Below are 27711 nucleotides of genomic sequence, written 5' to 3'. Positions count from 1 at the left end.
CAGTCATTCCATTGGTCGGTCCAAGTTCGTGCAAGGTCGGTCTGAAGTGACCCGTAATGGGGTGATCTTTGTTTAGGGGTAGCGAGAACTAAGATCTGATTTTCATGAAATTGGCATACACCTGCAATGTGTAGTGAATTCTTGGAAATCAAAATATCCTCACAACAGTCATCACATTACTCATGCAGACAACATTGAAGACAAACATTGCAAATGAAGCAGAGGTGATGAAAGGTCGTCACTAATACCTAGCTGTGTACATGTGTGAGCCAGTGAACACCTACCAGAAGTGTTTGAGGAGACGCGGACTGGTTGGGTTCCGACCACCCCCCGGGGGACCACACGCCGCCACCAGCGTCACATCGAGGATGTCCTGAAACATAGCTTACCTTACATTTGTTTGTTTCCTGTTTAACGCCACAGTCAGCAATATACCAGCTGTATCATGACAGCCAATAATTAATAAAAAGTCTTTTGTTTAGTTTGTTTGTTTTTTAACACTGCATTCAGCAATATTCCAGCTATATGACGGTGGTCTGTAAATAATCGAGCCTGGACAAGACAATCCAGTGATTGTATCATGAGCATCGATCCACAGATACCATGACATGCATCAACCAAGTCAGAGAGTCTGACCACCTGATCCCGTTAGTCGCCTTTTACGACAAGCTTAGTCGCCTTTTATGGCAAGCATGGGTTGCTGGAGACCTATTCTACCCAGAATCTTCACGGGTCTCCTTCCTTTAGTGCCGAAGTAAACAATATTTCATCTATATCAGAGAGACCTGTGAATTATCAAATCTGGACCAAGCACTCCACAAATTAGGAGCACAATTACATGGAAAACAACCAAGTCACTATAGCTTACCATCCGATCCATCAAATCACTTCAATCAATAATAGGATGCTGAGGAACATCTTTATCCCACAGGGTCACTATTCTTGAGCTGGGCAAGGCATACGAAGATGACTCAGTGTTGGACATAGAAGTTCCAACAGTGAGTGAGTTGGGTTTAACACCGCTTTTAACAGTATTCAAGTTATATCACGGCGTGTCAGCTTAATGTGGGAGGAAAGCCCGAAGTGGTGCAGGTCTCAGACGTTTACCACTTCTGTGAAACCCACGAGCACGGGCATGGTGCTGACAAACCTAAAAACATAATGGTGGCCGAACCAGGATTTCAAACCCTCAATCATAGGTTTCTGGCGTGTCAAGGGATGCACCTCTGCACAGCGAATCGCGGTGCCTTAGAGGACTGGGCCACCCGTGACCCCAGTAGTTCCTATAGCTAGTATCACACAGCATACCTTCCATGTGAGTTTCTTGGTGTCGTAGAATCCCCCACACTCCAGGAACTGGCGGAGCAACTCCAGGGGAGGCTGGGCTCCGTACTCCTCCGGCGCCGGCATGTTCAGATCATCCACAAACACAATCACCTGGTCAAAACATAAATATCACTCTTAAAAATCTGCCGCAGATTAAGTTTAATTTTCCTTATATGAATTCCAGTGACAACTTATTGTCATAATGAGTTCCAAAGAATTAGTTAAAGCCCTACCTGCATCTGTATAAACAAAATGAACATGCTTAGCCTTTAATTTAGTGAACTATAAGAGCTTTATTTTTATGAATAATAACTATAACTATTATTACTATTAAAAAATTCAGAGTTTGTACATTTTTTAATTTTTTTATATATATTTTTTTAGACATTATTCCCATTTTTTTGTTATCATATTCTCAAAACAAAGCAGCTGCCACATCAGTGTCATGTATATGTCATTTTCACTGTTATGTATTTATGTGTATTTAGTGTATCAAAGGCTTGTGGCCCGTGAAGATCTGGGGTAGAATAGGTCTTCAGCAATCCATGCTTGCCGTAAAAGGCGACTATGCTGGTGGTAAAAGGCGACTAACGGGATCGGGTGGTCAGGCTCGGTGACTTGGTTGATGCATATCATCAGTTCCAATTGCGTGGATCGATGCTCATGTTGTCAATCACTGGATTGTCTGGTCCAGACTCGATTTTTTACAGACCGCCGTCATATAGCTGGAATATTGCTGAGTGCGGCGTTTAACAACAAACCAAACCAAAATCAAAGGTTTGTCGTTGTACACGCCTATATGTCTTTACATGAAAAGGAATGTACAAAGCAGGACACTTTAATAAAATCTTCTTCATCATTCTGCTAAATAAAAAAACAGTAGTCTTTTTTCATATTCAGCTCCATTGGGCATGAAGAAGGACGGTTGGATTATTGTGAAAAAATAATACTTATATTGTTTGTTGATTTACGCAGCAATCGGCGATATTCCAGCTATATGATGGCAACCTGTAAATAATCAAGTCTGGACGAGCCAATCAAGTGATCGATATTTTAGCAACGACCACCACCATCAGGGTATGATGACAAGCAATCCACCAAGTGACGGAGCCTGACCAACCAATCCTCTTGAGCCTCTTACCACCAGCATAGAATGCTGGGGACCTATGATTCTAACCTGGAATCGTCACTGAATTACAATGTTTAAATTGCAGCAGGCTTAGTATTTCTACAGACATGTATATGCGTTTTCTGAGAAGCCTTGTTCTCTTTGAAAGAGGATTGCAGTTGCCAGAGACTACACACAATGCATTTGATCAGTTATAGAAACTTTATTATTGTACGATTTTTGTAGTTTGTTTTCTATCTTTTTCCCTGATTCATCAAAAATGGGACTCTCAAAAAGAAAAACAAGTTTAAACTATTTTTATTTTATTTTATGATTATGGCTTTTGGCTCCGTTGACTCCTGAAACCCCAAAATTTTGCCTAATTATAAGGACCGCCTCCATGGTCTAGTGGTAGAGCATCCGCCCGGAGAGTGGAAGGTCCGGGGTTCGAACCCCGGACGCGTCATACCAAAAGACGTTAAAAGATGGTACTTGTTGTTACCCTGTCTGGTGCTCGGCATTAAGAGGCTAAAACAAGGACTGGTCAGCTCGGAGTCAGTATACTGAGTCTGAGTAAGGTATTCATGTTAAACTGCGGCATGGTATCTCAGTGAGCTAGCACTATAAATCAGCATCAGTCCGGACTAGTACAAGCAGCCACACACACGCACACACACTTGCATGCACGTCGCTATAAAAGTGCAATAATCTTGGACGCGACGTTAAACCCAATTTCACCTCACCCCACCTAATTGTAAACAAACCTTCCTTCCTTTGGGTGCTCCCATGGATTCTCTCCCCTTCTTGATGAGCTTGTGCATGATCTGTGCCTGCAGTTTGGCTGAGCTGGTCTGAGCACTGAACTGCACTGTAGTGCTGAGGATGCCAGTGCTTATCTTGGGCTTGGTAGTTCCCAGCAAGGCATCCATACTCTTGCCATCATCATCGTCACCGAACTTGGTCAGCGCGCTGATGTTCTCCAGCAGCGAGGTGTTCTTCTCCGAGTAGTTGAAAACACTTCCGAGGATGGTGCCGTTCTTGAACGAGGTGCCACCATCTTTCTCCAGGCGTTTTAACATGTAGTCAATGATGGCAGACTTCCCCACACCAGAATCACCTTTGGGGGGGGGGGAAATAGGAATATTCTAATACACATTTATTAATTATTCTTGCGTCTCCAATGGTTGGATTGATTGATTGAGTATGGTTTTACGCCACTTTTAGCAATATTCCAGCAATATCATGGCGGGGGACACCAGAAATGGGCTTCACACAATGTCCCCATGTCGGGAATCGAACCCGGGTCTTCGGCGTGATGAGCGAACGCTTTAACCACTAGGCTACCCGACCGCCCCCCAATGGTTGGAGGATAGTTTTCATGTTTCATCTTGAAAGCAACTTTTTCTTTCGTTTTATCCTAAAAAGTCAAAGCCGATCATTTGTCTAACATGATAATGAATATTCTTTTCTGTGATCTTTCAGTTTTGACATGAAAATGATACGAGGAAGATTTTCAACTTAACCAAAACTTGATTCTCCGTCTTTTCATGCATGTTAATAATAAACTCCCACTAGGTCAGTCAGAAGTTGCCCTGAGTTCAAAATCACATTCGGTTTGTCCAGTAGGACATCCACCCCATATTAGAACTGGTTTAATGCATGTGACTACTGTAATTCTTGAAATTAACGCGAGTGGAAATTAAATGCGAAAAATGTGAGTTTTCTTTGCTCGCTTTAATTAACTTCGCATTTATATCTCCAAAATGACTATCAACAATAAGACGGCCTCACTGCACACTTTGGATAGTGGAAATACCAACTTGAATATAAACACGAACACGGTTTATTTAGCAGCAGTTGTAACACGTACATAACAATATCATTTAAAGAATGGGAATTACACAATAGGCATCAGGTGAGTTATCACTGCTGGGGTCAAGAGTTCTACCCACTCATGTCAAGCTTGTTGACACCTTCTCCGCGTACCAGTCAGTGAAATGGTGTTGGTTCAAATTTTATTGCCTTTGAACTTCCTTAATGCCAGTCAACAGAGTAAACATATAAACTGTGTGTTGTTTTTAGGAAAACACTGTTTATTGTTTTAACGGAAGTGCTCTTCTCAGTGCTAATAAGTGCTGCTATTTGCTGTTTGATTGGATTAAAGTAAGGATATGTCTCATTCCACTGGGAATGGGTGGGGGGAGACACATTGATATTGAGTCACATTTTTGGCTAGGGGTCAGCAGTCGTATTAATTTGGAGACGCATTAATTTCCAGATTTACAGTATCACATGACTCACAAAACCCGATGGCAGTCATGAATCTACTATGAATGTTAAAATAATTCTGTTAGTTAGTCTTCAAATTTAAACGTATGCCTAATTTCCATTAATCAGAGAATAACCTGACTTCGAAAATGGACATTGTGTTACATGGACAACACATGGCAACATCTGACAGAACATGGCATACAGTGAATTCTATCACTACTCCATTGCTGCTTGATGTATTCTACTCAAAAGAAGTAAAACAACACCCATTTTGTCACAGGAATATAGTTAATGTGTCATGACAAGGTGTGCCTTACTTCTTTTGAGTAGTATATTATGTAGGTAGCAGAATAAGTCCACCCAAGTGCTGATGAGAGTGAACAAGGATTAATGCAGTTTCTTACTGTTTTTCAGTTACAGAGCTTATTATTTCACCTTACATAGAAGACTAGTTTCTGATTGGTTAAGGAACAGGCAATTATTTTCCTTGCAGCTCGCTTACAGGGGGGGTAGACATTTCATGTATCCCCCTGAGAAATTAATTGGATCACATCTTAGGTAACTTGGCTATCTGACAAAAGCATCGTTGAGTTTCTGACCTGAATTCATGTTCAGGTGAATGCATTTGGTAAAGGGAAGTAACTCAGTTCATTTGTGTCGTCTGCTACAAGTTTTGCTAACTCTGAAACTGTAGACATATATTCTGGACCTGTATGAATGAATGTTGCTAAGATGTAATTGGTGCCAACGGTATGGTGTGATGCACCTGTGCACATCAGATACCCCTCGAGATCAATTGACAACTCATAAGGCTTAAAAAAATAAAATAATTGGTTCTCAGGCTTTTGAAAATACAGTGTGGGCGGGTTAATTATTTATTTTTATTATTTTTGTTTTTTGTTGTTCAAACAAGTATGTAACCAAATAAATGGATGTGTGACCAAATAAACAGTTGTTGGAAAGGGCCTCCCTACATAAATGAACTGGAATACAGTATTTGACTACTGTTGGACTCAATATACAAGGATTTTTTTAATTTTTTTTAAAAATGGAAATAAAAATGAAAAATGTTACCACTTCTGTGAAACCATAAGCACAGGAATTATGCTGACATCTACATCCATTAAGTCACCTAGTATGACAAGCACAGGCTGCTGGGGACATATTCTAACCCAGATTCCGATATGGCCTCCTACCTGTGAGCAATACAGGATGCTTGTTGGTCAGGAGGAGGCCGGTCAGGAAGGAGAAGCGGACAATGTCCACTGTGGACACAATCTCGGCCTCCTTCGGCTCATGTGACTTCTTGTGGTCAGTTTGAATTCCCATGGTCTCTCCGATGGTGATGACTGCACCCTTCTCTATGAGTGAGCGGGTTGAAGGGATGAGTGCATCCCACGCCACAAAGTTCCCTGACTCCATGTCGAGGAAATAGCTGAACACACTTCTGTTTCCTGCAGGAAGTCGTACACCTGCAAAAGGGGAAATGTAACAAGGTTGGTTGGTTTGTTGTTTAATGCTGCACTCAGAAATATTCCAGCTATATGACGGCGGTCTGTAAATAATCAAGTCTGGACCTGACAATCCTGTGATTAATATCATGAGCATCGATCCACGCAATTGGGATCGATGACATGCATCAACCAAGTCAGCGAGCCTGACCACCCAATCCCGTTAGTCGCCTCTTGGGACAAGCATAGTCGCCTTTTTCAGCAAGCATGGGTTGCTGAAGACCTATTCTACCCCGGATCTTTATGGGTCTAAAATGTAACAAGGAGAGAAATAGTTCAATATCTTTCATCATACCTCCATGTCAGAATGAGATCTGATTGGTTCACATGATCTTGATAAAATACTGTGTAACCCGCCTTGGAGGGGAATAAATTTCTCAGCAGGGAATAAATCTCTTATACCCGGCCATGAGCAATACAGGCTGCATGTGGATTTCTCAGAGGTAGAATAAATCCCTTATACCCCGCTTCAAAGCAAACTTTTGAATTTGTGTTAATTCGAATCTTTTTACAATGTCACATTTAAAACATGTCGGTAAGATAAATTTGTTGTAGCAGACACCATATTTGGCATATTAAACACCCTGCTCCAATAAACGCCCCTGGACCAACCGGTAATCTTTAGTTAAAAAAAAAATTATATTTAAGTTAACGTTACAGATCATGTTGAAATGGACAGCTTCATGCTTAGCCATAAAACACGCAAAATTCGGAAATCTGAAAAGTTTTGATGTGGTTTGGTTTAGTAACCTAAATGTCTATTTCATCCTAACTGCTTCAGAATGTTCCACAGGAAAACAGACTCACCGAGAGGAGGTTCAATCTCAAAGAGTTCCCTCATGAAGTTGTCAAACTCGTTACAGATGTTGATGTCCTTGTCCACCTTGTCTGCGCCACGCCTGTTGACAGTGTCGTCCTCGTCGCTGTCCTCCTGTCTCCGCAGCGTGCCGCCCACACCCCAGGTGAAGCAGAAGACGAACAACTTCCCCAGGAGGTTGAACAGCTGACCGGGACTCTTCTGCAGGTAGTACTGCTTGGAACTGGAATCACGGATGTGTGACAATCATCATCATCATCATCATCATCATCATCGCCATCGCCATCGCCATCGCCATCGTCATCATCATCATCATCTTCACCATCACCACCACCACCATCATCATCATCATCATCATCATCATCAATCACACGTGAATACACAAAGCCTCGGTGAATTGGTTCCAGCAAGAGGGAAGCAAGAGAGTACGCAGACTATGGCATATCAGCCGTAGGTACCCATGGGTGATGGAGGAACATAGTGTATACACCGGCGATGGGGTAGCCTAGTGGTTTGAGCGTTTGCTCATCACGCCGAAGACCTGGGTTTGATTACCCACATGCGTACAATGTGTGGAGCCCATTTCTAGTGTCCACAGCCGTGATTTTGCCGGATTGTTGCTAAAAGCAGCATAAAACCATACTCACTCAATCATAGTGTATACACACCAGTGAAGTATTCATGATTCTTAACTCTGCAATCTCATTTTGTCATGGAATTCATGTTTTCCCAACAAATTGCATTAATATATAATTAATGCAGTATCCATCCCTCCTAGCCAAAAAGCATATTTCATTTTCAAATTTGTGATGGGGAAAAAACAATCAAGAAAAGTGCTCATGCAGAGTGAGTGAGTGAGTATGGTTTTACGCCACTTTTAGCAATATTCCAGCAATATCACGGCGGGGGACACCAGAAATGGGCTTCACACATTGTACCCATGTCGGGGATCGAACACGGGTCCTCGGCGTGACGAGCGAACGCTTTAACCACTAGGCTACCCGACCGCCCCTTGCTCATGCAGAGTGAGAAATCCAGAAGATTTTCAGGATCAAATACCATTTATCAATATTTTCAACCAATCAGATTGCTGCACACTCCTATTTAGGATGCATGATTATCCAGACCTATCATCCAGTAACTCACTTGTTGTTGACACCATCATCAGTACCGCTCACATCCTCCTTCACTTTGACAGAGCGTTTGGTTTTGCGTTTGCTTCGAGACGCGCGACTACCCTGCCCCCGCGAGGAACTGCGACTTGAGACCCTGCTCTCCTGGCTGGGGGGGCGTAGCTCTTCCTTGTCTGGAAACACACTTCATGTAAACTCTATGTTTGAAGATGTTACATGGTTCATATGATCCTCGAGCCACATTTTCAAGGCAATTATGAAACAGGAGAAGACAAGTTTATTCTGTCAGGCCACTTGTATCCAAAGCTACAGCATCTACATTCATAGGTGAAGCTCAGAGAGCGTGCATACACTGTACATTTCAAGGCCATTATCACAGTTTTCAAGACTAAAATTAAGGTGAGGTGAGGTGAAATGGGGTTTAACGTCTCTTCCAAGATTAGTGCACTTATATAGCGACGTGCATGCACGTGTATGTGTGTGTGTGTCTGCTTGTACTAGTCCGGACTGATGCCGATTTATAGTGCTAGCTCACTGAGATACCATGCCGCAGTTTAACATGAATACCCCACTCAGACACAGTATACTGACTCGGAACCGACCAGTCCTTGTTTTAGCCTCTTAATGCCGAGCGCCAGACTGGGTAACAACAAGTACAATGTACCATCTTTTAACGTCTTTTGGTATGACGCGGTCGGGGATCGAACCCCGGACCTTCCGCTCTCCGGGCGGACGCTCTCTGATTAAACCACAGAGGCGGTCCACTAAAATTAAGACCATAGCGTACATTTACCATATCTATTAAGACATTCTTTCTTGATTTCATTGTCAGAAGGGCTCCATCTGTACATCCAAATACACTGAAAATTATTCAAGTCCACACACTAGCATGGGTCTAGTTACGGACTAATCCCTTGTAACATGCTGTCATCATGCATTAAGCAAGAAAATAATTATTTTCATATGTTTATATGTAACAGCTGAGTTGATAATGGTTGCCAAGGTCAAGGCCTGTTCACAGTATTTTAAGTAATTTTAAGGCCTTTTTGTAGCTGGACTGGCTAAATAATGACCATTTCCATCCTGGGTGAGCCTTGGACAACTACTGCTACAGTGGAGATCTTGTGTGATTAGGATTAACTAAGTGAAATGGGAATTAAGAATTTCATTTTCATTTCTTGATCATGTACACAGGATCATTATCCAAACTGTTATATCGGTAAGTAACATATTTTGAAAGAATGTATTACCGCTAAGCCCTTTCAAAATATAATGACATACCAAAGACACAATTTGCTGTATAAATACTACCCCTGACAAAGGATGAAACGGATCTGAAGGCCTACCTGGATTACCAAACCCTCCATGTTTGTTCATGAAGTCCAGGTAGGCAGAGAGGATGTTACAGATGCAGGAGATGATGCTGAGCTCGGGCGTGGCCAGGACCTGGAAGCGCTTGTACTTGCGGAGGAACGACAGCCCCTTCTCTACACTGTGATCAAACAAGCCCTGCAGGTGACTCTTGCCACTCTCCGGCAGCTCTCGGGGCAGACGCTGGAGCCAGGTCTTGACAAACGGTTTCCAGCCCAGGTCAACGGGATCCTAGGGTGTCAGAGGATTGCCATGTAACTGTATTCTTATTCGAATCAATACAAACCCATGTAACTTTACCTTGACTGAATAGCTCACTAAGTGCAAGTTATTTTATGTCGCAGTCAGCAATATTCCAGCTATATCAAGACAGTGTCTAAATAATCAAATCTAGGCAAAGCAACCCACTGGTTGACAGCATTAGCAACCATTCATACCATTTAGGCACGACCACACACCATCAGCATCATCACATGTTGTGAGGACCATATCCTCACTGGCTGGGTTGACAAACAAGGGCAACTGCAGGCCCTTCTGCTCTAGAGTCAGGGTCAAGTCCAATAAAATGTACCGTATTTGACGTAATAAGCGCCCAGGGCGCTCTCAAAATTAGAAATAGGGGGCTCTTATTAGAATATTATTTTGGTGAAACAAAAACGAGTTGAAAGATAAATTTTATGGTTTATGCTGACAGCCTGAAATGTTTATGTACGACAGATATATTTTTCTAGAATTTAATTGCCCATAAATTAAGGGTGCAACACACGAGTGCGTATTATACGCGAATAAATAAGTCTTGTGAACATTGATCTATCGGAAGGGGTGCTAATTGGGATTGTTCACTCGCCAATATATTAGCAAATACCGCCGTGGGCGCTTATTAGAGCGGGGCGCTTATTACGTCAAATACGGTATTTGACATTCACAGGGGAATGAACAACATTGTTTGATTTTCAAATGTTTGCTTTCAATGAGATCTAAATATTTCTGGAATACTTAAACATTCATGGGAGACAACCAATACTTCTTTCAGTCACTTCAGTCTTCATTTGAAATGCTCATGTAGTCAAGCAAGTTGATCCCTAACTGTTGTCATTACATGTATTGCTAGACAACTGTAGGTCACATTGGTAACCAGTTCACAATTTTACGACAATTAGACAATTAAAATATAAAATGAGTTTCCAAACAAGGAGAACCCCATCAAATACAGCCATCTGACATGATGTTTGTTTGTTGTTTAGCTCTGCAATATTCCTGTCAATAAATTACTCTGAATCAGACAAACCAGTGATTGATATAATGAGCAATATTCCACACTTCAAAGTATGAAGACATGTAACTAAATCACTGAGCCAGACCATCTGATTCATTCGCCTCGTAAGATAAGCATAGGTTTCGGGGAACGAAGCCAGAATCCCCAGGCGCACATGAATCGAGAGATGGGAGCTACTCACCATATATACCATGGCACACCGACTGATGGTGGCCGGGCTGGCCTGGGACAGATTGTCCACCTCAAACAGGATCCTCATCCCTGGCGTCAGACTGATACGCTCGCCACTTGCCAGACACAGAACCTGTTGTGAAGTGTGAAGGAATGGTGTAAGCAGAAATTGAACTATTGGTTACAAATGGTATTTATGGTGATTACTGTGACAACAGTGATTTTCTAGCTGCCGACCATTGAGCTTTCGTCTCTATACAATTCACACAGTGCTGTCAACAACTCAAGGATCCATTTATAAATTCAGCATGGTTGAGTTTATTTCTACACTAACTGTCATCAGCATTATAGGATGAATAAGTTACAGGTGAGAACACCAACTCATTCAACCGTGTGTCTACAGGACATCTAACTCTCCCTACATGTACACCCACCTTGGAGTCATCCAGTACTGTGTTCAGATTCTCCAACCACAATGTGTCTACAGGACATCTAACTCTCCCTACATATACACCCACCTTGGAGTCATCCAGCACTGTGTTCACATTCTCCACCCACAATGTGTCTACAGGACATCTAACTCTCCCTACATGTACACCCACCTTGGAGTCATCCAGCACTGTGTTCAGATTCTCCAACCACAATGTGTCTACAGGACATCTAACTCTCCCTACATGTACACCCACCTTGGAGTCATCCAGTACTGTGTTCAGATTCTCCAACCACAATGTGTCTACAGGACATCTAACTCTCCCTACATATACACCCACCTTGGAGTCATCCAGCACTGTGTTCACATTCTCCACCCACAATGTGTCTACAGGACATCTAACTCTCCCTACATGTACACCCACCTTGGAGTCATCCAGTACTGTGTTCAGATTCTCCAACCACAATGTGTCTACAGGACATCTAACTCTCCCTACATATACACCCACCTTGGAGTCATCCAGCACTGTGTTCAGATTCTCCATCCACAATGTGTCTACAGGACATCTTACTCTCCCTACATATACACCCACCTTGGAGTCATCCAGCACTGTGTTCAGATTCTCCACCCACAATGTGTCTACAGGCCCATCCAGCACCAGCCACTGCCAGTCTGTCACAACTCCATCAGACAAGTCCTTCCTGTCACCATCTTCTGTCACTACTGTTGATGCATCAGCATCCCCAACTTGGCTCGAGGTCTCAGTTCTGTAACTTGTCTAGAACATCCACAAAACAGAATTATGAACATACATACACCATATGCAATCTCAATAAAATCAGACATTTCACTTCAATACAACAGATTACCTGATATGACCTCCTATGGAGGAATTGTCAGATCTTCTTCACGCAAGGAGGTATAATATCAGAGTCAAAAGATTGGATCATAATGAAATTGGTCCACATGTAAATTTGTTTCTGATGTCAAACTCAATAAAATCATATCTTAGTGCTCACTACTGCTACATAAAGATCTGAGGACATCCCATTACAGGTCATGTCAGAATGACCTTTCGCGAACTGTACTTCCCACAGACTATGAAAGGTCTTTCCCATTTCATATGTTTATCCCATTGAAGTGAGAGATAGATGATGATTTTGAAGGAATCAGTCGTACACATAATTGTCGTTCAGATTGTTTCTCATGTTAACCTTTTTGAGGTTGCATGATCAGAAAACTATCAGACTTTTACTTTCGCGATCTTGTAAGCAAAGCCCTGGCTGGTCAGACAAAATATCATTCTGACTAACCAGTAATGGGATCTCTTCAGATCTATGTGCACTAAGATATGATTTTCATGAGATTGTACTTTTGTCCCAGCATCTTTAAGCTAGCTTACATCATCTACCTGACAATGACACATTGTGATATGAGAAACCCATTCTATTGTATTCACCTGGGTGAGAGCCTCAGACACAGCCGTCATGGATGTTTCTGGGCGACTGTCCCGTCCGTCTTCCCCAGGAGGCACAGACTGCACACTCTTGGCAAACTTCCGCGTAGCTGATGCAATCAGACCGTCTGTCCACTCGAAGGTCACTGGGTTGGTTTCTCCGTACAGCTCACCAAGTTTCACACACTTGGGGTTAATTGTAAAAGTATCCACATGACCTTTCTTGGCTCGATTGTGCTGGAAATGTATACTGGACATTGCAGTCAAGTAAATCATTGGACACAGTCATTCATGTCACTAAATTTACAAAGAATAAAATATTAATTTGGTTTACTTTTCTGGTCACCAACTTTGTTATGAAATTGAAATGAGGGAGTAAATATTTAAAGTCACATCAGCAATATTTCCGCCATATCCATGACTTATGATTTTAAAAAGCCTGACTTCCTATCTATGGCATCTTAAACTTAATTGGGATATAAATAGGTGTCTATTACATAAATAGTGGTGGCTGACGACCAACAATTGTTTCTTTTTGCCTATGGAAGTACATGTATTCTCTGAATTTGATGACTCCCATATCCAGAACCTCTAGCTACCCCATCTTCAAAACAAAAGGGTTCAACTCCCCAACATGTCCTGATTGTTTCTAGGTTTGTCAGCACCATACCATGTTTTAGGGTTTCTCCAAAGTGGTAAATATCTAAAGCCTACATAACTTCGGACTTTAATCCACATGAAGCTGAACCGTGTATAACTGAAATACCCCAGGTACTGTTCATTGCTGTGTTAAACCAAACTCCTTACACTAACTCACACAGGGCAGCACCAGCAGAACCTTAACTCACTGTATAGTTCTGTTTCTTGGAACTGGAGTCTGGGTTGTTATCCTGCTGGGCAGAGATGGTGGGGAGAAGCACCAGAGCCTTCTGGAGGATGTTCCTGACCACGGACTTGCCGCCGCCGGTGGGTCCGACCAGCATGACGCCATGACGCACCATGATCTGACTGTGCAGCTGTTTAACCTTCTCGGTCTGGTTGGGCCAATGTTGTAGGCCTTGATCTCGGATAGCCATCGAGATGGCTTTCTGCAATGTTTTCATCAATAATATGAGCACTCCTTCATCTTCCCGAGGCAAGGGCGTTAACTCACTGTAAAAGTCCAGTTTCCACCCTTGCCGAACTACGCTGGAATTTTAATTTCCACCAGTGGCTATTATGAGTTATGTCCCTTTTATGTCCCTCCTATTGACCAATCAGATTCCATCTCTCATATCACTTGCATTTGCTTCAAACAAAATGGCAGCGTCAAGATGATCTGATTGATAATCAAGATATATTTTGCACCTTGATTCAAAACATGAAAAGTTTTGCAAATATCTGTCGACAACCATTTGATGCTTTGAAAATCCTACAGTGGACCGAAATCTGCACGTTAAAATCCATGTTGTCTACAAACAGGATGTCTATAGTTCGTTATGCGATTTTGATTGGACTATGCATAGACTCGGTAGTCCAGCCAAATGTAATTCCGGAATTCCTGTCTAGTTCGGCAAGGGTGGAAACTGGTCTTTCAATAGTTTCATAGTCAGTTAATGCCCTTGCCTCAGGAAGATAGGTCTCCTTATGGGTGGTTAGACTTCTTTACAATAATAAAGACTCAAGATCATAACATACGAGCAAGAAAAATAAATATATATACACTTAGTAAATGGCACAGAAGTTCAGCTGAATATTCTTGAAAATTTGCAACAATTTATTTGAAATTACGATCCTAAATCAAAATAATTTGTCATAAGTATTTACACAACAGACAATGTCTCTGAGTATATTGTCTATGAAGGTTCAAATGGAATCTTCAAAATGGCCGCCCTTGCTGGCCATCTTTAAAATTTTATCAAAATGTGTTGCAATGTTCTGTGGGTATATGAAGTTGAAATGTAAGTCAGACAAAAATCAAATGTAAAATATGTTACTGCACATCCCACATAATTAATCTATTAATAATATACCTCACTATAACAAAGAAAATAGTGAGGGCCACAAAGGACATTTTAATATGACAACCATGGTGTCCATGTTTGAAGTCAGATCAGAATTCTTTCAGCCAGTGTTAGATATTGCTTGGATCTTCAATGTCAGCACTAAAGGCTTAGTGTTTTCAGAACAGTATTACGATGGATGAACACAACTTCTAATTACAAATTATTCTACTCAAAAGAAGTTAAGAACACCTGAAGTTTTCACATGACGACAGTAAATCTGTCATGGCTGGCGGTTATTGAACACACAGCCTTCCAATGGTGGGTGTTCTTTAACTTGTTTTGAGAAGTATATCTGCATTGTGAAGGCTTAGAACATACAAAAATACATTCACATCCAACAGATAATCCAAGTCCTCCATCGCCCATATATTAGTCTCTAAATCGTTAAGGTGGTATATTATACAGTAAGCTACGGTCATAACGAACTCTAAGGGACCACTAATTTTAGTTTTTAAAACCGCAGTTTGTTCTAAACATATACAGAACATATATACAGCAAATTGATGGGACGAAAATACAGTTCTTTATGTCTGATAATTTGTTATAATCGTGTTCATTATATGTAAGGATAAGAATTTATGGATGAACAACTTCTTTATTACAACTAAGAGTGACGTTTAAGAGCAAGACGTGTTAGAACCTACACCGAAACGTCGCTCTTAATTGTAATAAAGAAGTTGTTCATCCATAAATTCTTATCCTTACTTAGTACTCCAACTTCTAAATGCCTATCAAAGAAGAAGTGTTCATTATAAATGAAGTTTACTGTATTTCAAGAGCACCACTATTTGTAACAGGAGTCAAAGGTCTGCCTTTCACTGCACGATAAAAGTGGGTATATGAACGTCAATTTTGCTGGACATTGACTTTGTAAATGATGCTATTGATAATGATGAGCTCATCGGCCATACCTCCAGGACTCCATGGTCCGGCTGCGGAGGGGTGATGCCGGGGAAGAGATCATCCAGGATGCTCTCAAACAGTGGCACATCCTCAGCCAGGAACTTGGGTAGATTGGCATCCCTGAGGGAGTGGATGAGGATGTGGGACTCCTCCTCCGCAGACAGCCTCCGGGCACTCCCGATGTCCCTGCAACATGGAGGTTCAGCACATCACACACCCACTGGGGATCTACATGATCAGTTACAGGGAATTACTGCAAGTAATAACAGCTGTGCACAGATCTATTTCAACTGTTATGATGTCTTAAAGATTTTGAAAAGTGCCTGCTTAGTAATTCTGTCATGAGAAAGTGAGTGAGTATGGTTTTACACTGCTTTTAGCAATATTTCAGCAAGATCACGGCGGGGGACACCAAATTTGGGCTTCACGCATCGTATATGTCGGGAATTGAACCTGGGTCTTTGGTATGACGAGCGAACGCTAACCACTAGGCTACCCGACCACCCAATTCTGTCATGACCCAATTCAAACTAGGTAGAACTTTCTCATGTTACATATACATAATGACTACTTCAACTGAGACCATATACCCTAGACTATATCAGAGGCAATTGCTCGGGTCATGTCTGAAGCATGAGCACTGACTGAGGTTGATAGCATGAACATCAGTCAAGGACATGCGCATGTGATGACCCACTATCAACCAGGTCACATACTGAGATCGTTATTTTATTCAACCTCTTACGACAACAAGATATGCAAAGGGCCTACTCTGCCCATGAATCCTCACAGGGTCTTGTAAGGGGACCAAGGATGTCAAGGTCATGCAACCCTGTGGTTGATAGCATGAGCATCCACACCACCAGAGTATGACGACACACTATCAGCCATGTCCCATGACCACCCTATCTTCCAGATGACCTGTTTCCAGGTTGTAAGGGGACCAAGGATGTCAAGGTCACGCAACCCTGTGGTTGATAGCATGAGCATCCACACCACCAGAGTATGACGACACACTATCAGCCATGTCCCATGACCACCCTATCCTCCAGATGACTAATATGACAACACGGATTCTAATGACCCACTCTGCCCCGAAATCATCATAGGACCTTGTTTCTTGAATGGACACTGACCTCTGTTGTGCGTGTCTGCGGCCATGACCTGCCATGACCAGTACCGACTTGATGGCTCTCATCCCGAAGTCGTAATGGTCCTGCTGGGAGAGCTGTTTGCTGGCCAGCTGGTACAGGTTGACAATCTTCTGGGAGAAGGACTTGGCCTCCACAAACCCTTCCGAGAACAGCATGATCTCAGCAATGAGGGCATAGTCAGGCACCATCATGGCGACGGGGCGGAACAGATACTTCAGGTTGTCAGGGAGCTCCACTCGTCCTGCATAGCTGTGGATATAACATCAATGTCAAGATAAGAAAATACAAATCAGAAGACAAAAATAACCTGGACAAATTTCTCATCTATGTTCCATTTTCTGCTTGCAGGTGAAAAAACTACTGTAACAATTTTGTTTTTTTGTTGTTAACGCTGCAGTCAGCAACATTCTAGCTATATCACAAAGGTCTATAAATCAAGCTCGGATACAACTTTTTTATGCATCTACCGGATCATATAAAAGCTTCTAAGGCTTAGTGTCTTCCAAAGATGGGACTGCTCGCCCCTGCAACCTCCTCTGGATCTGCATCAGAGCTCCAGATAAGCTTTTGGTGTTGTGGGTATTTTACCCATGCATTTTAAAATCATTGGGTATCAGTAATTCTATCTGCGTATTCAAATTTCTGTTACCCACTAGTTTTTACACATGTGGGTATTTAAGTTAAATATTTAAAAACACTATTCATCTAGTCCCTACAAACTGGTGTCGTGTGGGTTCGAGAGCTTTATAGGACTAAAAATTACCACGATACTTCCACAAGAAAGTGTGATGGCAAATGATCATGATGTAACTGTCATCGTGGAGTTTGGCAAGGTTGACGGAATGCCCGTTATAATTTCAAAATAAGTTGCTGATTTGCTAATCGAATACTCAGGGTTACTTCACAATATTTTGATGATCGCACAAGTTTAATTTTTGTAGCGTATCTGTAATGTTCGTTGCGTATTTGATACGCTTAGATTATATTTTACTGTGTATTTCTGCATTTCTGATGCGTATTTCACGCAGATACGCAGCTTATCTGGAGCTCTGTGCATATTTAAATAATCCTGTCTGGGCCAGACAATGCAGAGGTTCATATGAGAAGTGCCCACACCAATACGTACAATGACATGCAATAAGCCAAGTCACTGAATTGGACCGAACTATCCATCAAATAACCTATTATGACAAGCAGTATTCTGTGGCCTACTGTGACAAACTTAAATAACATTGAAACCATGATGTATGTTTAACTGATTCCACTGCAATGCATTGATCTTCATGAACCTTCTTAAATCCAGGAAATTATTTGACAATGTAATCAAAAGGGTTCACAAGTGACCAGAAAATTACCATTCATATCATAAAAGTAACAAGTTCCTTCAGAGGGCATTTCCCTCAGAAAGGTTCTCCAGAGAGAGGTTCCATTGTCAGAACACAGGCAATATACAGTGTGGGACATTTAAGATTATGGTCTATGGTCTATGGTCTGTATAGACTATGGTCTGTGATCATTTAAGACATCATAGCTGTTTGTACCAAGTCTGTGGACCCAACTTGTCTCTTGGCATCATTTTAGGTCGATTTCAGCATGACATATAGAAAATTATTAGCTTAGCTTTCAAGACTGACCTTAATTTTACTAGACACAGGCTTCAGACTAGTGGCTTAAGTTGTAGACAGGTCTGTGATAAAGCTACCCAGTTGATGACAGACACATTAATATTAGTGAGTGAGTTGGGTTTAACGCAGCTGTAAACAGTATTACAGTTATATCACGGCGTGTCAGCTTAATGTGGGAGGAAAGCCTGAAGTTATACAGGTCTCAGACGTTTACCACTTCGGTGAAAACCCACGAGCATGGGTATGGTGCTGACAAACCTAGAAACATAATCGGGGTGAACCAGGATTCGAACCCATAGGTTTCTGGCGTGCCCAAGGGACGTAACTCTGCACAGCGAATCGTGGCGCCTTAGACGACTTGGACACCCGTGCTCCCCATTAATATTAACTTAATGCCTTTAAGTTCATGTAGCTACAGTTAATATGCATCATGTAATAATAAGCAGTTTTTTTGGTGACCATTTGTGAAAATTATAGTCATTCAACGTGAAAAATGTCACTGTTCATACACAATTGGTCTGGTACATTTTAAACTGTCATCGGTGAACTAAAACTGACACTCTAGTTCTATTGCTTATAAATGTCACACACTGTATATTAACCAGTTAGATTGTCATGTGTTAGGAAGCATGACACATGCATGACATGCTAGTCACCACCACCTACAGCCATTATACACAACACAACCTGTTTCCATAGCAACAGGCTCCACAGCATCACTGATCATTAGCCTGGGTCTCGTTAGCACTTATCGATCATAAGTCTATGCGAGTTATGACAGTCATAGCGCTAGGATTTCTTTGTGGAACTAGCAAGGGTCTCACCCGGGATCTTAGTTCTATGCTTGCGTTCATGCCCATACTTTAACATAGACTTTGATTGCTTAGGACTGGATGTTCTGTTTGTTTGTTTGTTTGTTTGTTGTTTAACGCCGTACTCAGCATGATTCCAGTTATATGACGGCAGTATGTAAATAATTGAGTTATGACCACACAATCCAGTGATTGATATGAATCTACACAATTGGGATACGATGAAATACATCAACCAAGTCAGCGAGCCTGACCACACGATCACGTAATTCGCCTCTTAAGACAAGCATGGTTGTGTGTGTGTGTGTGTGTGCGTGTGCGTGTGCATGTGCGTGTGCGTGTGTGTGTGTTTTTGTGTGTGTGTGTTCGAACCCTGGACATTCCACTTTCCGGATGGACACTCTACCACAAGAGAAACCTTTCTAAACCTTAGATCTAGTATCGATCTATCACTCAAATTATTTACACATGGAGGGAAGAAACAACAAATCTTAATTTAATATTATAATCTAATTCCAGATATGTTAAATATTTCAATAGGTCAATAAACAAATTCGTAATTATTTTACAAAATTTAACAAATTAATTCTTATAAAACTGTCATGATAAGACATACTTGACAAAATGTAAGCATGCTCAAATGCAATAATATAAACCCTGAAATAATTCAAAATTAAATTGAAAACTAGATTCAACAGCTTGAATGGCTAAACATTTGCTGAATCACACATGCAGACACCTCTGATCCAATCTTATTAAAATCAGATCTTAGTTCTCGCTATCGCTAAACAAAGATCTGAGGACATCCCATTACGGGGCATGTCAGAACGACCTTTCATCCGACCAATCAAAGCGTTGCTTACCGGATCATAAAAGTGACAGTCGGAATGTATTTTCTGATCATGCAACCTCGAAAACGTTAAAACGGGGTATTCCGAATGACAGTAACGGCCCGTACAGCTGATTCCGTCAAAATTATTGTCTACCTCTCGGTTCCGTGGGATAAACATTTGAATGGAGGACGCATTGCACAGTACGTAGGAAGCACTGCCATACACTCTCAACCATATATCAGACATTCTGGAATGTTCGTTTGTTCAGTTTTCAAAATATTAATCGAGAACTGTGTCAATATATTTTTCAAGCGTACAGAAATGGAATTTGCTAGGTTGAAACGAGTGCCGTAAAGTTCGAGAAAGTTGCTTTCTAATTGGCTGATGTCGACTTGGCTGATGTTATTTCAGTCGTCGGTCAAAGTTCGCGAAAGGTCGTCCTGACGTGACCCGTAATGGGATGTCCTCAGATCTTTGTTTAGCGGCAGCGAGAAAATAGATCTGATTTTAATGAGATTGCCTCTGATCGGATGCTTGTTCATCAGCTTTCTTGTTGGTGTTAGTCAAACATTGACAACATGATCTCATTACAGGATCCACCATGTATACAGGATGTCAACACATCTCATTAATAGATTAATAGAATGCATGACGTACAAATATAACAATGAGCCATCAGCTCTCCCTGCAGCCCTTACCTTCCTCCTGCCCTGAAACATTACATGCAGCATCAGATTATAGTATGTGCATGTGAGCTTACCGTATTCGACGTAATAAGCGCCCAGGGCGCTCTCAAAATCAGAAATAGGGGGCTCTTATTTGAATATAATTTTGGTGAAAGAGTCGAAAGATCGTAAATTTTATGGTTTCTGCTGACAGCCTGAAATTATACAAAAGAAAAGTCTGTGCGTATTATACACGATAGATAAATTTTCCAGAATTTAATTGCCGTAATTAAGGGTGCATATAACACACGAGTGCGTATTATACACGAATAAATGTGAACGAATTGTGTACATTGATCAGTCGGAAGGGTGCTAATTGGGATTGTTCACTAGCCAATATATTGGCAAATAACGCCGTGGGCGCTTATTAGAGCGGGGCGCTTATTACGTCGAATATGGTAATTATACGAGTGTGAGATTAAACTGTGTCAAGTTCATTAGATAACACACTGTGTTTTCAATGTAGAGCTTGGTACCTATAGATTTATTGTTTGTTTGTTTGTTGTTTAACGACACACTCATCAATATTCCAGCTATATGATGGCGGTCTTTAAATAAAGACAATCCAGTGATTGACATCATGAGCATAGATCGATCCAATCGGAATACGGTGACTAGTAGATTTAGATGTGTTAAATTGAATCCCGAACCAAACATGCAACATGTGGTTTCAAATGTCAAATATAACATGGTCTTGTCTACACATAACCAAGTTCTACATTGAAAACACGGTATGTTTATCACCATTCAACCATGACAAAAATAAATATTCACTTTTTGGTGTGAGCAAATATATTGAGTGAAGCGGTAAGTTCAGTCCAATGTCCTGAGTGGTTCATCGATCTGAATTAAGGGAATGGTATAGTCTTGTCTCAAACATTGCCTATGATGTAATAGAGGTAGGGTATTCACAAGAATTATTGCCTTTTTATGTCATTATACTTTATTAACATGTGACAGACAGTGAGAGTTTGTAGCACAGGCCAAAAAGAAGCACACATTGCAAGGTTTAGTTTTAGTTCTACAACGCTCATTTTGATGCAAAAAGTTGGATATAGATACACTCAATTTCAAGCTCTCTGTTGTCTTGTTTGATAGGCATTATTTAGAAGTTGATGTATGACAAAGTAGACACAGTTTATGGAAAACAACTTCATTACTTGCAACATTTCGGTATAGATCCTTCCAGACTGTAAGTCTTGCTTGACAACGGTATAAGGATCTATACCAAAACATCGCCTTTACAGTAATTAAAGAAGTTGTTATCCATAAATTGTGTCTACTTTCTCTCTGATGCCTTTCACAAAATACACTTTCTTAGTCAATATCCATAATGTTTTCTGCCCAAAATGTATTGCCACACATACTTTGAAGATTGTAGGAACCACGATTTGCATTTTGTAACGTACAATTTCATTGTACATGTCATTAGATCCTAACGACAATGTTTGAGAAAGTACTTTTCTTGGCTCAATGGTGATGTGGCTGTCAAATCAGCTGTTCAATCTGAGGTGATTATTGTGATTTGAAACTTCTAATTGACCAATCATAATCAAGTATTTTTGTCATGGTAGAATAGAATACATGACACAGAACCAATGCAATGAGCCATCAGGCCTCCCTCTGAAACCTTACCTTTCTCCTGCTCTGAAACAATACATGCAACAATATTGTGTCGAACATGTTAGTGTTGTGCATCATGCATGTGACCTTACTGTGCTTGAACAGTGCTTGAACAGTGCTTGAACAGTGCTTGAACAGTGCTTGTTTCAGTCATGGCAAAATGTGTCAGCTTATGTGGGAGGGCATCTTCCCGAGGCAAGAGAGTTAACTGACTTTAAAAGTCCAGTTTCCACCCTTGCCGAACTAGACTGGAATTCTTGGGCTCGATCGTAGCGCCACCAGTGGCTATTACGAGTTATGTCCCTTCTATGCCTCTCCTATGGACCAATCAGATTCCAGCTCTCGTATGACTTGCACTTGCTTCATTCTAAATGGTGGCGCCGAGTCAAGACGATCTGATCGATAATCAAGATCTATATTGTGATAAAAAGGGTCTTACATCACGTGAGCACCTTGATTAGAAACATGAAAAGATTTGGAAAATATCTGTTGACAACGAGTTGGCGGTGCAAATGATTTGCATATCCTGCAATCGACCGAAATCTGCACGACAGTTTACGAACCGGATTTCGGTTTCATTGCGCGATTGTGATTGGACTATGCATAGACTCATTAGTCCAGCCAAAACGTAACTCCATAATACCAGCCTAATTCAGCAAGGGTGGAAACTGGACTTTTATAGTCAGTTAACTCACTTGCCTTGGAAAGATGGAGGGAGGGAAACCCAGAACAACGCAGGTCATAATGCTTAGCCACTATTATGAAACCTTCAACCTTAATTGATCATATCCTGGGCAACTAGGGGAGATAAGTCTGTACTGTCATTTCTGGTGTCCATTCCTCTGTACCCTAATAAAGTCTTTGAGTTCATATTAATGTGAAAGTCAGATACATACTCGCTTTAATGTGATGGTGAACTCATGAGAACATGTGTGTTGCTGACATCATGTCACCCATAAGTATGTTCTTGATTTCCAACCCCAGTCTGCTCACTGGAATTACTAGTTTTAATAGTTCACATGACTATCACACTGCAAAACAGGGTCTGGTGGAAACTGTCTCCTGTATATATGTTCCTGGGCATAAAATTGTTTATCTAGTTTTCTAACCATACAAAAACTGTCCTGAAAATCTTTCCACAAACTGTATGCGAAGAGATCATGTTTTACAGTAAACCCTAGACAGCATTGCAGCCTGAGGTATTATGTAGGTATGTATTCAGAGTTCCCGGGTCCTAGGCACAATAACTCACAGGTACCCATGCAATCACTGGTCACCACGCAAGGTGACCAGTTTTCAGTAGCCACTGACAGCCAAATGGTCTTCAGGGGGAGAAAAAATATCCATTTTTGGTTAAAAGTTTGAAGTCCTCTTCTTACATGTTACAAGATTCACAGACAAACAAGATCAGATCTACTTCTGCTTCAGTTCGGACTCACAAGAGAATGGCTACCAAGTGATTTTCACACTTTTAGCTCGAGGTTAACATTCCATGCTACAGTTGACAAACTGCAACGTAAAATACATGTTTCGTTTTCGCGTGGTGCCAACATTTTTGTTCCGTCATATACCGACTACTCACACTCAGAAACATGGAATACAAGTCACTGACAACTGTTACCAATGGTATATCATTTTTACCATTGGTACCTTAGGGACTAACAACAAACGCACTAAAGGTACCAGAATAATGGTCCATCCCATGCCAGTGTTTCCTGGTAGCTAAGGGAGGCAACTCTATACAGGTTGTGAATTTATTAAGGAAAATGATGATGATGATGATGATGATAATGATGATGATGGTGATGATGATGATGATGATGATGTAGCAAAATCACTGATGGTATGTTCATGACACCAGAAATGGGCTTCACACATTTTAACCCATGTGTGGAATCAAACATCTTAGGCGTGACGAGTGACCACTTTAACCACTAGGCTACCCCACCGAAAAGCGATGTATGAAGAAACGTAGTATAATTCAAGTGCAAGGGTGATATATGTGGACAAAATGGATTAAAACTAAAGCAACGGTGCCCCATCTGAAAGTGTGATCCTCCCATCACTTACGTGGGGTTCATGGTGATGAAGTAGCCGCACGTCATGTTCAGTTTGATGTCCCGGCCTTCAAACATGAAGCGGAGAGACTGACAGTCTTTGGCCGACTTGATGGTGAGGATCTGCTGGGCCACTACAGACAACACCTCCACGTCTATACGGTTGAACTCATCAAAACAGCACCAGCTCCCTGACTGGGAGAGGCCAGAGAAGAACTTGCCCAGCATCTGCAACACATTGGCATCAGGAATACACCACACTCCTCATCTGTTAGGATTCACATACACTGAAACCACACTAATCCGCGTGTTATGGTTTAATGTGAAATAATCTGGATCAACAAAGGCCTGTTATAAGAGACATTTTTGGACCCCAGGATCTACAAAATTAAAAAGTTAGCAAAACTTTTAGAAATTGTTTTGACAGTTATGAGATATTTTCACAGAACTAGAAGTAAAAAACTTGTCTCAGAACTTTCTAACCATTATTACAAAGTTTTTCGTAACTTTTTTACTGCATAATTTGAATCTAGTGGGTCCCCAAAACAGTTCTTCAAGTTTTCAATCTATTAAACCCCATCTATATTAATCGTTTTAATAACGACGAGTACTACACGCAAATCATCATCTTTTCATATTGGAGTACCTTTAGGTCTCAGCCAATAGGTGCCAGTAGCAGAAATTTGCTACTGTCATTTTGTTTAGTAGCAAGACAAATTTTCAGGGGACATTTTTCTGTCCTGCTCAAGTATCATACAAAAAAAAGTGTTTATTAACTTACCTTATAATCTAATCCCTCTGAGCAGTTAAATACCACACACTGTTTGCCCATAGCCTGAAAACAACATTTATAAGATGAAATTATTACATACAATTTGAAAAAGAAAAGAACTAGACAATATAGTGACAAGACTATTTAACAATTGAAATATTAACAACATATCACAAGTCACCAGCATGATACAAAACATTTTGACTCAAGGATATGCTTGTGGATAAAACTTTTAACAAATGACTATTAGTCGTGTTTGCCTACCTTGGCCAGGTCTTTGACAGTTTCCGTTTTGCCTGTGCCAGCAGGCCCCGCTGGTGACCCCCCCAGGTGTAGATGCAGCGCCCCTGTGAGGGTGAGGTAGCAGCGGTCAGTCAGGGGGGTGATGACCAGACGAGAGGAGCAGCCTAGGTACTCGTAGCCGTACTGGAACGCTGCATTAGACTGGAGCACCTGACAGTTGTTGGTCTGCTCGTCCCACTCGTACCGCAGTTGTCTGGAGACACAGCACAGGTTACGATAGGAGGAAACGTTATAATTAGGGACCAACCATCTAATACTTTGGTGCATCCACTCTTGCCTCGGGAAGATGATTCTGGTGGGGTTTGGGATTTTTGGCACAGACAGAATATGTTTTCTGTAACCACTTAAGGACATATGAAGACATTTTATCATACCTCAACGAGATCTGATTGGTCAACATGATCTTAATAAAATACTATGAAAACTATGTATACTATGTGAGGGAAATATATTTGTGGCAGAGCGTCCGCCTGGAGAGCGGAAGGTCCGGGGTTCGATCCCTGGCCGGAATGGTATCTCAATGAGCTAGCACTATAAATCGGCATCAGTCTGGACTAGCACAATCAGCCACACACATGCATGCACGTCGCTATATAAGTGCAATAATCAATGCAACGTTAAACCCAATTTCACCTCACCAAAGCAAAGAGCTGCACCCTTTTTCCGTGTCAATGAAAGTCACGTGACATAGCATAAGTTAACCTCCTCTCAATTGAACACCTGTTTTCTATCAATTTTGAATTTGTTTTAATTCTTTCACAATAGCAGATTAAAACATGTTGGTAAGATAAATCTGTTGTAGCAGGATGACTCGGGGCATAAAAGCTAAAACTATAACTTATATTCATAATGATTTTTTTTCAGCACATCCAGAAAATATTCTATATGTTATTCACATAATTTATAGAACAAATTATTTGGTCCTCAAAACAGTTCTATTTTCTGTCTGTCACATTAAATTATCACTTAAATTGTGGAAATGGGTATTTTCTTACAAGACTTTTAGAATTTTTCCAGACGTATCATGTCAGCAGATTCACAAAATGTACCAATGTGGAAAATTGAAACCCAGGTGTTTTGCACGACAAGCTAACACTTTAACCACTAGGCTACCCCACCCTGTAGTACAAGCATGCATAATGCCCTACCTAGAGCTCCAAAATAAGGGGGCCCTGGGGTCTTTGAGGTTTGCTTCTATTGTATTTTAATTCAGGGACCCCTTAAATTTAAAAAATTTAACGTTAGAATTAAAACAAGCACTCCATGACTTTCATGCATAATTTCAAACACTGCTATCAGAAGCAGATGACAGATGTCAGTATCATTTGGGGAATAAAACCCAGGTATTTTTCATGAAGAGTCAACACTTTACCCACTTGGCTATCCCACCACTCTAATACAACCACACACAAAGCACTATCTGAAGCAGATGACACAGGTTCAGAATCAAACCCAGGTCTTTGTCTTGAAGTGTCAACACTTTACCCACTTGGCTATCCCACCACTCTAATACAACCACACACAGCGCACTATCTGAAGGAAACGAGGTGCATCACGTACCTCTTCCATTCAAAATCATCCTTCTTGACAACCTTGCTGTTGATGATGTTGTTGATGATGTCCCTGTTGTGGACGGTGATGGTGAGGAGGGCTTCCATGCTGTTCCTCTGGAAGGAGAGTAGGTTGGTGAGCACCAGACCGGCCAGCTTGTTGAGGAAGTCGACCATGCGGTCCCTCGTCTGTACCAGAGCTGCCTTCACATCTCCCCGGTCGAAGCAGCGTGACACCTCCTTGTTGAACATGATCTGAGTCTGGACAGAGAGATATCTATCATCAAATATCAACAAAAGATAAATCAAATGCAAATTCTCAGTAAATGATTAATGTTGACAACACCTAATTTCCCAAAGAGTTAATAATGTAAACTTGGCACTTGTAGAAGGCAAGCATGTGTAGATGACAGTGATGGAGACCCACAGTAACACCACG

General features: G+C 41.3%; 1 protein-coding gene across 2 annotated transcripts in view; it reads right to left on the bottom strand.

Moving 5' to 3' along the window:
* The window catches only part of LOC124115408 (dynein axonemal heavy chain 6-like), a 135847-nt gene that overhangs the window by 44395 nt on the left and 63741 nt on the right, over positions 1 to 27711 (bottom strand). Inside the window, exons 34-51 of one of the 2 annotated variants that reach the window (XM_048403119.1) lie at positions 27283 to 27533; positions 25684 to 25915; positions 25429 to 25482; positions 24661 to 24875; positions 20941 to 20952; positions 16955 to 17221; positions 15827 to 16004; positions 13719 to 13958; positions 12874 to 13107; positions 12007 to 12192; positions 10995 to 11117; positions 9513 to 9768; positions 8180 to 8339; positions 7024 to 7256; positions 5902 to 6177; positions 3199 to 3551; positions 1309 to 1437; positions 285 to 373 (exon numbers count right to left, since the gene is read on the bottom strand). In XM_048403119.1, the coding sequence (XP_048259076.1) occupies positions 285 to 373; positions 1309 to 1437; positions 3199 to 3551; positions 5902 to 6177; positions 7024 to 7256; positions 8180 to 8339; positions 9513 to 9768; positions 10995 to 11117; positions 12007 to 12192; positions 12874 to 13107; positions 13719 to 13958; positions 15827 to 16004; positions 16955 to 17221; positions 20941 to 20952; positions 24661 to 24875; positions 25429 to 25482; positions 25684 to 25915; positions 27283 to 27533 (3488 nt within the window). The remainder of the gene's footprint in view (positions 1 to 284; positions 374 to 1308; positions 1438 to 3198; positions 3552 to 5901; positions 6178 to 7023; positions 7257 to 8179; positions 8340 to 9512; positions 9769 to 10994; positions 11118 to 12006; positions 12193 to 12873; positions 13108 to 13718; positions 13959 to 15826; positions 16005 to 16954; positions 17222 to 20940; positions 20953 to 24660; positions 24876 to 25428; positions 25483 to 25683; positions 25916 to 27282; positions 27534 to 27711) is intronic. The other variant, XM_048403120.1, reaches the window with a different exon arrangement.

Source organism: Haliotis rufescens, unplaced genomic scaffold (assembly GCF_023055435.1).
Source record: "Haliotis rufescens isolate VD_foot unplaced genomic scaffold, xgHalRufe1.0.p SCAF_3, whole genome shotgun sequence".
Taxonomy (NCBI): domain Eukaryota; kingdom Metazoa; phylum Mollusca; class Gastropoda; order Lepetellida; family Haliotidae; genus Haliotis; species Haliotis rufescens.
The sequence above is the reverse complement of the archived record's forward strand: the minus strand, read 5'-3'. Positions and strand labels throughout refer to the sequence as shown.